Here is a 16,296-nt window from a genome sequence, read left to right as displayed (position 1 = left end):
TCATTCATTGGACAGACATTCTGGTTTGGAGAGAAGCAGGAAAAACGAAGTAAAAACTGCAAAATATATAACTGATACGATATGGGGTTAAAAATAATAAATAAATAGGCCTACATCTATAAATAAAAAAAAAAAATATTGTTACTATTAAAAAAAAATTATTGTTGTTTCATATGGTTATAATATGTAGGCCTGTGTCAATGTGTGGCTTGTAGCCTACGATGTGAAACATAATGTGAAACATAATATTTACTGTATTTTTGCTGCTGGACGCGCGGCTCGCGAGGAATAGGCTCAAGCTGACACACAGCTGATTTAGCCGTGTGTCAGCTGGGTGTGAGTTCAGCGCGGCTCAGCTCCAAACTGACACAGGGATAGTATTGACGGTCCCGTAACATGGGATGCAAAATAAAAACACGCACTTCATACAAAGCGCAGCGTGAACCTGTTGTCACTGTGCGGGAGACGCTCCCCTCTCCTTCATCTGGTCGCTGAACACATCAGCATGTTTATGCGTCCTGTCTATCAAATGTAATATATTCGCTCGGGGCTCCCGGTCAAACCACAACTAATCTTCCTAACAATGGCGACAACAACACTTTCCTATAATGTGAAGCTGACAGCGATTTATTAAAAAAGAAAAGGCACAGTGCTTCCTGCAATTGGGTCGGATCGAGTCCGGCCAAATTCACACCACAAACGAACTGCAGCAGAGTGCGTTTTGAAGCGCATCGAGACCACCTCTTCAGCTGGGTCTCGGAGCGTTTGTTTGGTCCGCCCCCGAGTGCGATTGCTGTATTCACACCTGTCTGAAAGATGCGCACAAAGGCGGAAGTGCATCTGAGTTCGTTTCAACTGAACTAAACACGGCGTGTGTGAATACACCCTAAGAGGCTAAATCTAAGGAATTTTTGTGTGAACAAATGATTTGGAGACACTGGGTCGGATGAATTAGAAGCTATTGAAGAAAGACACATGGATTTTCCATAGAAATATAAATTTGAAATAAAATATTATGCAGGGTCCTCTGGATTGGGCTTGGTGCTCTTTTTCTTTTACGGGACATATTTTTCTGTAATATAATGAATTCATTTAAATGCAGTGAGAGGAACGAAGAAGAATAACTCTGTTGTCCAGTTATCTTTTTTTCCACAGACGAGGCTGAAATAGGCTATAGACTATACACAGTGCATGGGCAACAGAGGGCAGCCCCATTTTCAAATATTTTTAAATAAACTCAATACACACTGTGCATGCCATGGACTTGAATTTGACGTGATCATTTAACCTCGGATTACCTCCCAGATGAACTGATTCAATTATTAAGCTATTAACTATCTACCAAAACATTGTATTCCTTTTATTGTATGATAATTTACATTTATATAATATGATGTTGATATCAAACACACAAACTAAAAATAAAAAAATAAAAAAAGCAACCGTTCATTTCGCTTATGCCTCGGGCCAGCTCTGCTGACCAGTGACCACTATAAGCGGGTGGGTAACTTGGAGGCAGGCTATCCTGCCCACCCAATAATACAATTAGAAGCAATGCATTGTCATGGTATATTCTTTAGTATTAATCAATTGTCTGAATTTTATTTGACATTTTCTTGGACAGCAAATGAACAGGTCTGTCCGATAGTGGGTCTGGACTTCCACCAAAAAATAAAAAATAAAAAATTTTTTGATTGGGTGGGCACGGCCCACCCTGGCCCCTGGCTACCGCCGGCCCTGATCTAGATCATTATTTCAGAAAACATAAAAGAAAGGAATCAGCTATGATGGTGTGAGGGGGAGGATGAATAGCACAGCCCAAGAAGACTGCATCCACACTTAGTTTAGCATTACACACAGAGACGTTTGGAATCGTATTGCATCAAATGAGTTTGCTCTTTTGCTGTGATTTGTTTTGTTTTTCTTCTCATTTCTGGCTTGTTTTGCTTTGAGGCTTGCCAATGCATTTGAAATCACTGAGACTTTTCAGTTTTCATAAACCTCTAAAGACTTTAAAGACTTACACTGTTTTAGTGTTGGACAATTCTTCCATTGTAATCAAATTAATTTAATTTGCGCACGTTAACGCACCACTGAAGCGACTGTCCCTACCAGTCCCATTTTTTTCAACGCATTTTAAAGCGTAGAACAACAAGGCAGCAGCCAAACTTTCTGTGCTGATAGCAGTTTTCCTGGCAATAAAGGAGAAAACATGCCATCAGTTGGTCAGAAAATAACATAAAAATATGATAAAAGTTTGAATTACAATGATCAAACCCGAACATGTTGAACGTTCGCCGCAAACTGATGAGGTCTGAAATAATGAATACTAGGTTGCAAAATTTAGATTACATATATGTATTCCGTTTCGATTGGCCATCAACCTGGCGTTTACTCACACATCGTCAAAAAAATAGGATTGAAGCATTAAAAACTTGCTTACGCTTGCGTGCGTGGGCGTTTACACAAAAACTACCAGAAACTTTGAGTTCCAGGAACTCCTCGAGCAGGAACCTTTAGTTCCTAGGCCACAATGGCTGTGTGTGTTTCTGAAGTCCTGGGGAAGTTATGCATATCAGGTCGATTACGTATGGAGAAGCAGTTGGCTAAAAGTACCTGCACTGCACATCATTTTATGACAGAATCAGTTTATCAGAATCAACAGATTATTTCTCTATTTTAGCAGAGTGGCTGCTCGACCTGTAAGAATTCTTCAGTACTGCAGCCCCGCCTCAAAGGTTAATGAACCATGGTAAAGTAACCCCAGAGCAGGATCTTTTTCTGGGCTCATCATACTTCCGGGAACTACGGATTGGACCCTTGTTCCTGCAGTGGAAACACGCATGGTTCCTGCAAAGATTCCTAGTTCCGGGAACTAGGTTCTGCGGTGGAGATTATTATTTAATTAAATTTTTTTACTTACCAGCTTCTTGGAACCAGCCTTTAATATATAAAGACAAAGCAAAATGCAATATTAACAACACCAACTGAAAATAGAGAAGACAGAGGGCTTAAAGACGTGGGCGTATTATTCTCTCTGTCGTCAGTCAAAACAGTAAAGCACTTAGCGAACCAGTCTGTTTTCATGTTCTGATAACAACAGACAGTTATTTTCTTTAATAGGGTAAAAAGCCTTTTTTTTAAAAGCACAGTGGTTGCATGGTGCCTGTGGTTGCTGCTGTTTACTCAAGGCCCAGCCTGATTTAAATGCATTTCTTTTTATCCCACATAATACGGAATCACAATGAACAAACACAACTGTTAGTACAAGGCTTCAGTTGCTGAATAGCCATTAAAGGGATAGTTATTCTTTTTTAAGTGGGGTTGTAGATACCTATGCATTGTTAATCTGTTACCTTAGAGATGGTGATCAGCGCAAATGCACTCCTTTGTGTGTGTTTCTCTTGAATAAGCTGTGGTAGCTTAGATTCAAACAGCTGACTGGCGGAGTGATACACTGCACTCCACTGGCGCAAAAATAAACACCCAAACTCGTTATAAAGACTGTGCTGACAGCCATCTCCATACGGTTTACAGGCTATAAGCACCTCACCCAACCCCACTAAATATATACTGAACTATCCCTTTAAGTACTGGAAAATTGATATTAAATGCACAAATAGAGACATTGTCAATAACATCTCTTTTTGCCCCTGCACAGTACACTCAGACATAATTATACAGCAAGATGAACTCGGAGTCGGATGACAAGCAAGCTGCATGGAAAGACATGAGATAATTTGATGAGGAAGCAAAGATAACAAAGGAACATATGTCAAACCCCACAAGTTGGAAAAAAAAAATTCCGGATGATATGTAAGATATTGATATGTCGGATGTGGAGAATTCCGTTAATCAGAGATTGAGAGACTCATTAGATACTGTGATCCACACTAGGAGCAGTAACTTCCTGGCAATTTATTTAAGTACACAATTTAAGTTTACTAGTTAATCCCATTTTCATATTAGTGTGTTTTTGTGGGGCTGGGGCATAGCATTTTATACACCTTGTAACTATACGTAGGTTTACCTACAGAATTAGAGTTCATTCTTATTATAACTCTCCTTGTTATTATTTCACCTCTCAGGATCCGCAAGCAACAACAACATTGTAAATGGCTAAAGATTGCAAAGCATCATTTGCCACGTGATTGCGTTCAGACTCACCCATGCAATCAATGGTAGAATCACACTGATGCATCACTGCTTTAAGTGCTACAAATGACACAATATAGCTTAACACATGAGAAACCACTCGTTTTAGATGACAACCCCCTGTGGATTTGTCTTAGTAGAACTGACATGACTGCATCACAGAGCAGATTCTTAAAGTTATTTTAGGCTTTGTTGTGAAGTGTTGTGTGTTTGTTTCATGACCAAACATTACACACATGTTACTTGACAGAAAGGTTTTACCGGATGGGACATTTTGTGCAATTGTACCATATAATGTTAAATGAATTGTGTTCTTATGAGAACTGGGATGTTTATGTTGATAGGGTTGAACTTCTTAGCAAGCAGTTTCTCATTTCCACATCCAGCAGAAACAGAGCAACATTTGCACGTATTTGGAGTCTTTCTTTGGTGACCATGTTGCCGTCCAGTATACACTTTTCTTTAAACCTTATGTTTGGTCTCTACCAACCTAAATGACATGTCATTTAAAAGATGATAAAGTGTGAGTTTGTTTTTAATGTCTTATCCTACAGAAGACTGCCTTTGGTTCGGTTGTGGAATTGAGATGCCTTTTTTCTATGTTGATTTATCCTTATTTCAAAACAAAACAAAACAGTGTTCAATTATTTATTATGTTAGATTAAAAAACAATCTAATTCAAATAATCCTTTTTTCTTTAAATAATGTAAATACACCCTAATGTCAAGCTATCTTGCCATCTAGTTGAAGCTATACTCTCAGCTGTCTGTGTTGGTGTACAAACCCATTGAGCATGGCCCATGAGCATGGCGGTTAGGTAAACAATGTTCCACAGAACCCAGAACAAGGCGTGTGTACGAGAGGCTTTATGTCCAATCCATTTAAGAGCAGGATGTCAGCAGTGTGACACAGTAGACATCACCAAGACGTTGAAGAGAGTGATGAGACTACAATTTAGTTTTTTCAAGTGGAAACAGAAAAGATGTGCCAGACAACTGTGCTCCTGTTGATCCTCATGACACTCTGGTCTCTGTCCCAAGCTGGAGACAGGAGGAATCTAACTGTTTCCTGTCCAGAACATCAGAAGGCTTTTGGAGGCTCGTGCTATGAGTTTGTGGGTCTCCAGCGTACTTTTTTAGGTGCCCAGGCTCATTGTGAGCAGCGTGGTGGACATCTTGCCTTCATCCCAGATGAAGAAACTCAAATTTTCCTTCAGGGACACTTGGACCCCAAGAAGGATGTGTGGCTTGGAATAGCACCGTCTGCCTCCCCAAATCCACAACGTTCTCCAACTGTCGAAGGTAAGAAGGCATGAAACGTGTGATGCAGACTAATGCATGACATTGGTGATTAAGAATAAAAGTCTAGTAAATTCTGGTACATTTGGGGAAAATGGTGTCTAATTTATTCTCAGTTTTTGTTCCATGTCTCAATAAAAGGAAGCCGTCAATACTGATCCTATTCTCATTTTCCTCTGTTCAATAATTACAGCCATTTAAATGTTATAAAGTCTTTTCTTTCCAACAGTGCAGTTAGAAATGACTGTACACACGACACACAATTTAGAAGGAAGTGAAACATTGTCTGTACCTTTTGTTTCATCTTTAGTTACAACAAAGGTGTTCACTCAGTGACTAATGTGTCCCATGGCAGACAAAACTACCCACTTATCTATTAAAAGGAATTTCCCCCCTATCTGAAACTGAAGAAGTAAAAGGAAATGTCAAAATATTGCTGAACAATGATTACCTGTCATGGTTTAGACTAGAGTAAGACCAAGGCAAGGCAAGGCAAGGCAAGTTTATTTATATAGCACAATTCAGACACAAGGCCACTCAAAGTGCTTTAAAGGGGCAAGATTAAAATACATAAAACATTTAAAAGCGAATAAAAGAAGAAAATAAAATAAAATTTGCAGGTTAAAATGGAAACAAAAAAGTCTTCAGACTCGATTTAAAAGAACTGAGAGTTGCAGCAGACCTCAAGTTTTCTGGGAGTTTGTTGCAGATTTTTGGTGCATAATAACTAAGAGCTGCTTCTCCTTGTTTAGTCCTAACTTTAGGGACTGTAAGTAGACCTGTCCCAGACGACCTAAGGGCTATGGACGGTTCACAATGTATCAGCAGATCAGTAATGTATTTTGGCCCTAAACCATTTAGTGCTTTATAAACCAACATCAGTATTTTGAAATCAATTCTATGAGTGACAGGAAGCCAATGTAAAGACCATGCCATATCACCTCTCTTAATATATCAACTACAGGAGAATTTAAACGAATATTAATCTTCAAGCAAAGACACACCTGGTTCTAGATTGACGTCACGTCATTGGCCCTTATACAAATGTAACAGCATTTTCAGCTGGTTGCATTGCATACCAAAATACATTGTTGAACTCTCCACAGTGTGAACTATGCTCCTGTGGTTGTTATGAGGCATATTAGCACATGGTTTGGAATATGCGCTAGTATTTACAGCAGTAGGACAATGTTTATGTGGGGTGAAGCCAAGTCAAAATAATCTAATGCCCATGTTCATTGTAACGAAAAAAAACATTTCACCCACGATGTGGCTCATTCCTATTTTATTAATAGTATTTGGACAATGGGAGTCTATGGAACATTTTAAAAACCACACTACATGTGTTGTAGCCTGAGCTACATTTGTACTGCCCTTGAAACACGAAGTAAAAGCTGTAAATTATAGCTAATAAACAGAACCACAAATGTAATGTTGTGAGGTAAGGTCATTGTACTTACAGCCTCTACACATGTTTAAAAGAGCGTTGTTCCGTCCCTAGGGGCTCTCTCTTGGCTGAGTGATTCACATATCACCTTTTCAAACTGGATGAGCAGCCCATGGCCAGGAGCGGCTTGTGGACACGTACTTAGAGATTCTGGCTTTAAATGGAAAGCAACAAGAGACTGCAACGAAACAAAAATGGATTTTATCTGCCAGTTTGGTATGTATTCTGAATCTAACACTGTAAAAAATGAATGGTCTAATGATAAAAAAAACTGCATACTAAATCACTCATGAATTACACTTTTCTTTTGCTTTTGTGTTCTTCCCAGAGATTGGAAGATCCATTGTGTGTGCGGGTCACAGCACCACTCTGCAGTGTGGGTCTGGTCAAGTCCTGATGCTAGATAGCGCATTCTACGGCAGTAAGAACATTCATTACTGTCGGTCCGGGCTTTCCCCACCAACAACACACACGCAGCATCAGTGTGGCTGGGTGGATGTTGCAGAATCGCTAACAGGTAAAAAAAAACTGTCAAATTGATTTGTTGTGTGCAAAATAAAGACTTGAATTACTTCCATTTAATTTTAGTTTAGTAACCTTGTTATCATAATTGATGTTTATGTGTTATACTATGATGACAGATCCGATCTGCACGATAAAAAACTATTGTTTGTCTCATTGAATCTGCTGAACCCAATTGGGGACGACATCTGAATAGAAAAACAAACACTAGTGCCTTGCTAGGCTCTGCATGGATGGCAGCTGTGGTGACACTCAATCCACTATTGAAGGAAGTGCTGGCCAGATATGACAAAGCCCATATTGTCTCTACACACATGACATTATTTGCAAAGAATGATTTCCCATCAGGACATTTATGGAATAAAAAAGAAAAGCTTTAGTGCTTAATAGCATTATAGCTACATCATTGTTATCCATCCATTTTGAAGTCAATATTGATTCTTGCATACAACTGATGGTAAAAGCAGACTATCCAACAATCAATTTTACAAACTTGTTTATCCTGATCGGGATCTTGGGGCACGGCTGCCTATGTCAGTGAGATGATGACTAGCTGGTTGCTTTGGGAGAAACATGCATTATTACGCTTACAATTGAAGAATAAAATCATCGAACAGGTGTCCAGAGTCTCTTTTAATGAATTCTCTGTGGATGTATGTTTAGTTATATTAGCCTGTGAATCCCTTATACTAACTGGTATGCCAATCATTAATGTTAATAATTCCTGATATTAGTCCATGAACCACTTACACAAATGGCAGCCATGAATGTTAACTCAACTTCACAGGAGTAGCTGTGATGTAACCTTCCAGTGTTTACAATAATTTATAAGTCACTTTAACAGTCCCTTATAAGTACTTTTTGTCGCTACTAAGAAATAATATATATACTGTACATTCAGGCCTTGTTTCATCATGATGAACATGACTTGGTGGGTTACCCAGTGGTCACAGGGTTTGTAGTTTCTGGCATATCAAGGCATCTTTTAAATCTATAGTGCATAACCTATGTTGCCCACATGAGGAATTATTAATAATTACAAAAGCATTGTCTGTGCATCTAAGAGGTAAGCCATCAGTGATCACGTATGGATTTTATATCTTCTGCTGTACATCCAGGTTTTCTCTTCTGAGTAGAATCAACAACTGAAACATATCTTGGGTTGTTTGTGGGATTTTTCCTGTGCTCCTTTGGCCAGTGTCAGGGGGTGACACCACTTTAGAAACACTGCCATACTGAGAAATACATAGAGAGATTTGAGGAGCTGATTGTGTCAAGTAGTTTGGCGATGGCTTGCATGAAACGGACATTAATTTATTTGAAAAAGTTACGCACTATATTGCTGTATATTATCACTAGCTGATTTTGCTCTCCATGTGTCCCCCAGCTCTCTGCCTCGGCCGTCAGCTCTGCCAGATCACTGCAGACTCCTTTGGTGAGCCCTGCCCTCAGGGGAGCTACCTGTCTTTGGACTACCACTGCAAAGATGGTAAAACACAATCTTTTTCATCCCGGCTCCCAAAATGTGTTTAGGGACTATCACACTTTGTAAATCCAGTGGACAGTTCTGAAATTTTTCCATAACACCCTTCATTATATCCTCTCTTCTTTTATAAGTGGACGCCTTCATGATCAAAACCTAGACTAAATTAATTAAATGAATTAACCAATTGGAGATACACTATGATAACCACCACTTATGAGAGAGTAGATGCCAGACCCCAAAAACACACATGGCTTCATAGAGATCCACAAATAAAAGTAAAACCTCTCTATGAAAACACAGTCGTTTTTACTTTTACTACAAAACATTATGCTGTCATTTCAATTCTTACGGTATGTGTGTCTTGATTACGTTCAAGGAATATTAAGGATTCATTAGACTATGTTTTGGGTCTAGTTTATTTGAAGGATATACATACATCTAGCTTTATCACACATAAATCGGGATTGGCAGAAACTTTGGCAGGAGGAAAGCCTAAAACCCTATAAGGCGATTTCAATACTCTGTTTTCACTCACTTCACCTCACCACTGATGGGTTTAAGAAGACAAAATTGTGTAAGTACAATTATGCAAAAGTCCTTCTCCTCTGAACTGACCAGGGTCTGTGCCTGTCAGTTTTCCTGGAAGCAATGTTGTTTACACACACGTTGCTGCATTTCCTGTTGTTTTCTGCCCCGCAGGGCTCGCATTATCATTGAGCACCGTGGCTGCTGTTTTTGATGAAGTCACCATCAGCGTGAAGTGGCTTTTACATTCTCCCTGGGAAAACGTTAGCTGCAAGCTTGACACCGGAGATGGCCATGTTATTCATCTGCCTGGTCTGAAGGGGTGAGTATCACTTTTACAGACTGACTGACCATATGGTTGAACTGAATTCTTTGTGTTGATCTACCATTGTGTAATGAACTAATGATATGTACATGTGCAGGTCGGACACAAACGTAGGAGCGAGTCTGTAGCATTACACATGCCCAATTCTGCGTTCAATTGTATTTGGAAATTGGGAACTTCCTAAAAGTAGATGCACACAGTGATCAGTAAATTGACTATACATTTAAAAAATATATGGATGCACTGAATGCATGCAGCTGGTAAATCGGTAGTGCCACGTCGAAAGTTCACATGTTCTGATTACAATGGAACGCACCACTGTAGGCCTTGTCAAAGTCGTCACTTTCTGTGTACTGCTATTGATTTAAGTGTGGAAAAGTTGCCACAGATCATATTCCTCTACAGCAAAGTTGCAAGTATACTGTAAGTGCTTTCATCAGTGGGTCCTTTTCTCCAACATCATTGTTTTAAGCTCACTCTTTGATAGATAGCAACGTGACAGACCATTGACAAGATGAAAATCTAACGGACTACAACTTTTAAGTGTCCTGACATGACTGTGTGCTTCCCCCTCAGCTAAAAGTTTAGAGCTGCTCAACATAACTGGCCAAAACAAAATAATAATGTCACATATCATAACATAAAACAGGCTGTTTCTTCTCTTTGATTATAACAAAAATATATAGAGTCATAGGCAGAAAAGTGACAAATCATCCAGTTTGCTACTGAGGGTGATACATCATGTCTCTATCCCCAGGCACATGTATGCCATATTTTCAATATTGTTCATACACTGCATGGCAATGTAACTTATGAATCAAGCAGTCCTTATTTTGTTAACCAAATAGGGGTCTCTATTGTGGTTTTGGCTTAGAGGCAAAACGTTTATATACTCACATGCAGTGGTTTGTTATCTTGGTGACTTGTGCTGTACACCTGTGAGAGAGGATGAGCAGTAGAAGCTGTGACCAATCGTCCCACACCTCAGTGCACTTCTGTTCCTTAACATTTTGGTCAGTTTATCTGGAGAAAGCACAGATAGAAACTTTCCTCAAATCACGCAGAACTCTTTTCTCACCTCATTTCATTATAATGCGTAATAAGTGTTTTAACAAGCTTCACAGTTTCACAATAAACTGACTAACATAACACTCGTAACCATAGCTACTGCATGTCAACAATCAGCTCTAGTAAACAAAAGAATACAAAGAAGGGAGGACCCTAAACGTCGTCGTAACAGTGAAACAAGAAACATTTTAGAAGTGAACTTTCCCTGACTTTACTTCTATTGCATTCATTATATCAGTAGACTTTATGCACAAAGCATATTATCTTTAATTAACCCATATCCTCAGTCCAAACCACCATGAAATGAGACCGAAGACTTACATTTTTCATATGAATAAATCTCCATATTTTAGAGTAAAGGAAATGACTGATTTGGCTTTTAAGGACTGGCTGCTTTGTGTATGACATTTGTAACCCAAATGACTTGTTTCTACTCCAAAAAGCAACAGGAACTACTAACTATTTCTATGGCCCTTTTTTTAGACAGGAGAGCAGCATGGTGCACAAATATATTAATGCAAGGACATGTGTTGTGTTGGTGGAATGCACCAGCAGTGACAAGCACATTGCTGTTCAGAAAAAGATTACAATTCAAGAACCCATCACAGAATTTGGTGCCATCAGGTGCTACGCCCGGAAACAGTCTTTTCATGCAAACCACTGCAGAGCCCTTGACGGAGAGGCATTTCAAATCCAAATGGAAGTAAAAGCAGGTGGGTCCCAGGGTGACTATACTATACAATAATGTGTCCTGTTTATTTTGATACAACCGCTGCACGTATGAATATATAGTAATGTATTAAATTTTTTCCCCCTGCAGGAACGAGTGTGACCTATAGGATCCAGAGTGATGAAATGTTGTTGTCCAGCTTATCTGTGGTCAGAGGAAATGTCCCCCAAAACATTACAGTCAATCCAGATATGGTGAGGCGGCTTGGGCCTGGCTGCCACCAGCTCACCCTTTATGCATCCAACATGGTCACGTCCCCTGAAGTGTCCACAGACCTGAAGGTAGATCACCTTTAATCCAGGAAACATGTAGTCCGCTTTTAACTGAGCAAAAAGTAACATGATGAAGCGTCATTTGGTGATTTTATTATGATTGTGATAGTGGCGTATGGAATATAAGATTTGAAGATATCCTTTGATTATAGAGATGATTAAAAAGATAAGATTTAAATGTGAAATTAAATTATGCTTACTTATGTTTAATTATGTAACCTTTAATTATAGAATCCCATCACAATAAGTGCCACTTTGATCTACATGAGGCTGATCAGTGTTAAACTGAAACACTCAAACATGGTGTGAAAATGAGGTAAACGTCTAATCACAGTGTTAGACTTCAGGCATTTTTTATTCTGCCAGAGTGCCATGTTAAGGAGATTGAGCCCCTCTTCTGTGCACTTCAGCTATCACCGTGGCCAAGCTATCTAATGTTTTCAAAGATTCAAAATACTTTATCTGTCACATGCGCGTAGAGTAGGCCTGTGTGAAGTTAAAAGTCGGCGTGGCAGGCCCCGTATTACTGTGCTCAAAATAGAAAATGTAAATTAGTCACAAAAAGTACGTTTGCAAGGGTGATGGGGTCCTTCTGCCGTCCCCATGCCCATGGTCCGCTCAGCTGACCCCACCACTCTCTGCAGGGCTCACTGGTCCCCAGAGGAACTATTTCCATAGCAGACAGTGATATCTCCAGTCTGAATACTCTGTATGCGGGGCAGTGTAGAAGGATTTCAGGATCCTCTGGGAGACCTTTATCTCCTGAGCTGTCTGAGGTGATACAGGCGTTACGTTACCTTTTTTTACCCCAATGTCCGTGTTTACAGTCCATGATAAATCCTCTGAAATGTGCACACGGAGGTATTTAAAGATATGGTATCAAGTCAGGATTTGAACTATAGAAAAATAAATAAAGTCGCTGTTTTGTTTCCTTCCATCCTGTGTTGTATTTCTTGACTTTGTGTCTCAAATGGAAGACTTACAATACGGTAATCAAAATGTTTAACAGTTTCAAAGTGGCGATAGAAAAATTACAATAATTTCTTAGCACTAGAGAAACTGCCTTGAAGAGAAATGTCCTTCACATAAATACTAGAGTATATATATGTAGATAGCAGGGGCCGTATTCAATTCACATCTTAAGGCTTAGAGTAGCTCCTAACTTGCTGATTAGGAGTAACTCTTAGAAATAAGGGGCGTTTCACTCCTAATTGTATGTGGTTGTACAGTATATAACTGGCTTTGTTCTATATTTCTTTCTTCTGCTTCATACCATAGTGTAAAAATGTGTTTTGGGCTGCATAGACAGATGGATTGACTAAGATAGAAAAAAAAAGTATGTTACGTCAGACTCATGACATGGAGAACTGGCTAAAGCAGCTGAAAGGCTTCCTATGTTGACACCTCATAATACTTCATAACCAATTTCATAACTGCATTATCTGTTGATAAGTCTGACAGACAAGGGATATTACAGGGAGGTTGATGTGTTTCTTTGTCTTGTAATTCTTCATGTACTGCAGATGTGTGTGTTGGAGAACATAGCCGGGCTACAGGCCTCTGTGTTGACAGACCGTCCAGATCTTACTGTTGGTGTTTCGCTGGAACAGGGAGCACCTGCACTGCTCCTCTTCTCCCTGACTGGAGAAAACAGCTCATTCTCTGATACCAGAGAAATTAATACAAGGAAGGACATTTTTCATATTGGTCACCTGATTCAAGGTATGTCAAAATATAGAGTGTTATGGAAAACTGGGGGAGGGGGGGTATCAGTATCAGCTATGTTTGCAGATTTTATTGATTGGGATTGAATATTTGTTGTTTTAATACCTATATGTTTTGATACAGGACCTGTTCAAGTAAAACTCAGAGCTTGGAATGTCTTCTCCTCTGTGGAAGTGAATGTGGATATGTTTGCTTCCTGTGGCAAGGCTTCGCTTGTTGAACCAATAGGACATAGTGGCCACTTGTTAGGTTTTAACCAAAGTCCGGTAAAATATTTTTTTGTTTACATTCAAGAGAAGTGGTGTGTTATATTTAAAGGGGAAAATATTACATTTTAATTTATTTATTTTATTTATTTGATTATTTGACAGGGACAGTTCATATTAATAAACATTTCTGAACATCTGCCAGATTTAGCCAGAAGGCTAGTTTCCATCTGCAGTCCTTGGCCAGATGTAACAATAGGCTCCCTAAAAAGCAAATAACAGGAAGAGTTAATAAAAACATATAAAAGCAACAGGTAAAACATTCATAAAACCACGTACAAGTATTCAGTAGTTCATGCATTAATATACATAAAGCATGCAGGAAAAACAAGTCTGACAAATTCACAGGCACGCTAACACAAGGAGGCAAGAGCAGGCAAGTTTAGTGCGGGCAGGTGAATGAGCCACTGTTTCAGATTAGAACTAAATGACCGATATGTGTTTAGGTCTATCTGATACATGTTGGGATGTTATTCCATTCACGTGAGGCTGCAGCAGAGAAGGCTGACTGACCGAAGGCTGACTGAATATAATGTTGTATTCTACACTGCAATATTTCTAATTCTTTTTTTCTTTTCTTTTTTAGAGAAAGAAACATATTAGAGTTGTCAGATCTCCAGGAGATAAACAAATTAAAATCATTGCAACATATTCACTCTCACTATCTAAAAAACTTCAACGCATCACACTCTCATTAAGTGAAGACTCCAAAGAGGAGAAAGACTCCAAAGAAGACTCCAGAGAAAAGAAAGACTCCAAAGAGGAGAAAGACTCCAAAGAAGACTCCAAAGAAAAGAAAGACTCCAAAGAAGACTCCAAAGAAAAGAAAGACTCCAAAGAGGAGAAAGACTCCAAAGAAGACTCCAAAGAAGAGAAAGACTCCAAAGAGGAGAAAGACTCCAAAGAGGAGAAAGACTCCAAAGAAAAGAAAGACTCCAAAGAGGAGAAAGACTCCAAAGAGGAGGAAGACTCCAAAGAAAAGAAAGACTCCAAAGAGGAGGAAGACTCCAAAGAAAAGAAAGACTCCAAAGAGGAGAAAGACTCCAAAGAAAAGAAAGACTCCAAAGAGGAGGAAGACTCCAAAGAAAAGAAAGACTCCAAAGAGGAGAAAGACTCCAAAGAGGAGGAAGACTCCAAAGAGGAGAAAGACTCCAAAGAAGACTCCAAAGAAAAGAAAGACTCCAAAGAGGAGAAAGACTCCAAAGAAGACTCCAAAGAAAAGAAAGACTCCAAAGAAAAGAAAGAATCCAAAGAAGACTCCAAAGAAGACTCCAAAGAAAAGAAAGACTCCAAAGAAAAGAAAGAATCCAAAGAGGAGAAAGACTCCAAAGAAAAGAAAGACTCCAAAGAGAAAGACTCCAAAGAGGAGAAAGACTCCAAAGAAAAGAAAGACTCCAAAGAAGAGAAAGACTCCAAAGAGGAGAAAGACTCCAAAGAAGACTCCAAAGAAAAGAAAGACTCCAAAGAGGAGAAAGACTCCAAAGAAAAGAAAGACTCCAAAGAAGAGAAAGACTCCAAAGAGCAGAAAGACTCCAAAGAAGACTCCAAAGAAAAGAAAGACTCCAAAGAGGAGAAAGACTCCAAAGAAAAGAAAGACTCCAAAGAAGAGAAAGACTCCAAAGAGCAGAAAGACTCCAAAGAAGACTCCAAAGAAAAGAAAGACTCCAAAGAGGAGAAAGACTCCAAAGAAGACTCCAAAGAAAATAAAGACTCCAAAGAGGAGAAAGACTCCAAAGAAAATAAAGACTCCAAAGCAGACTCCAAAGAGGAGAAAGACTCCAAAGAGGAGAAAGACTCCAAAGAAAAGAAAGACTCCAAAGAAGAGAAAGACTCCAAAGAAAAGAAAGACTCCAAAGAAGAGAAAGACTCCAAAGAAGAGAAAGACTCCAAAGAAGACTCCAAAGAAAAGAAAGACTCCAAAGAGGAGAAAGACTCCAAAGAAGACTCCAAAGAAAAGAAAGACTCTAAAGAAAAGAAAGACTCCAAAGAAGAGAAAGAAAAGAAAGACTCCAAAGAAGAGAAAGACTCCAAAGAAAAGAAAGACTCCAAAGAGGAGAAAGACTCCAAAGAAGAGAAAGACTCCAAAGAAGACTCCAAAGAAGACTCCAAAGAAAATAAAGACTCCAAAGAGGAGAAAGACTCCAAAGAAGAGAAAGACTCCAAAGAAGACAACAAAGAAAAGAAAGACTCCAAAGAAGAGAAAGACTCCAAAGAAAAGAAAGACTCCAAAGAAGAGAAAGACTCCAAAGAAGAGAAAGACTCCAAAGAAAAGAAAGACTCCAAAGAAGAGAAAGACTCCAAAGAAGAGAAAGACTCCAAAGAAAAGAAAGACTCCAAAGAAGACTCCAAAGAAAAGAAAGACTCCAAAGAGGAGAAAGACTCCAAAGAGTCCACAGAGAAAGAGTCCACAGACTCCAAAGAGTCCACAGAGTATAAGTGGTCGTGCGGTAAGAATCATGGTTTTGCTACTATTTTTG

At 39.2% G+C, this 16,296-nt stretch overlaps 1 protein-coding gene across 1 annotated transcript in view; it reads left to right on the top strand.

The window, feature by feature from the left end:
• Positions 1-5,137: 5,137 nt before the first annotated feature.
• LOC307258448 (polycystin-1-like protein 2) overlaps positions 5,138-16,296 on the top strand; it is a gene marked incomplete at both ends in the record, with an annotated part of 57,539 nt that continues 46,380 nt past the window's right edge. The window contains 8 exons of the mRNA XM_080037977.1: positions 5,138-5,456; positions 7,229-7,417; positions 8,810-8,911; positions 9,608-9,755; positions 11,310-11,539; positions 11,647-11,837; positions 13,352-13,550; positions 13,677-13,754. Of these exons, the coding sequence (XP_079894103.1) occupies positions 5,138-5,456; positions 7,229-7,417; positions 8,810-8,911; positions 9,608-9,755; positions 11,310-11,539; positions 11,647-11,837; positions 13,352-13,550; positions 13,677-13,754 (1,456 nt within the window). The remainder of the gene's footprint in view (positions 5,457-7,228; positions 7,418-8,809; positions 8,912-9,607; positions 9,756-11,309; positions 11,540-11,646; positions 11,838-13,351; positions 13,551-13,676; positions 13,755-16,296) is intronic.

The sequence above is a fragment of the Ammodytes marinus genome (genome assembly GCF_949987685.1).
Source record: "Ammodytes marinus genome assembly, chromosome: 12".
Lineage (NCBI taxonomy): Eukaryota > Metazoa > Chordata > Actinopteri > Uranoscopiformes > Ammodytidae > Ammodytes > Ammodytes marinus.
This window is presented reverse-complemented; position numbering and strand designations above follow the sequence as displayed.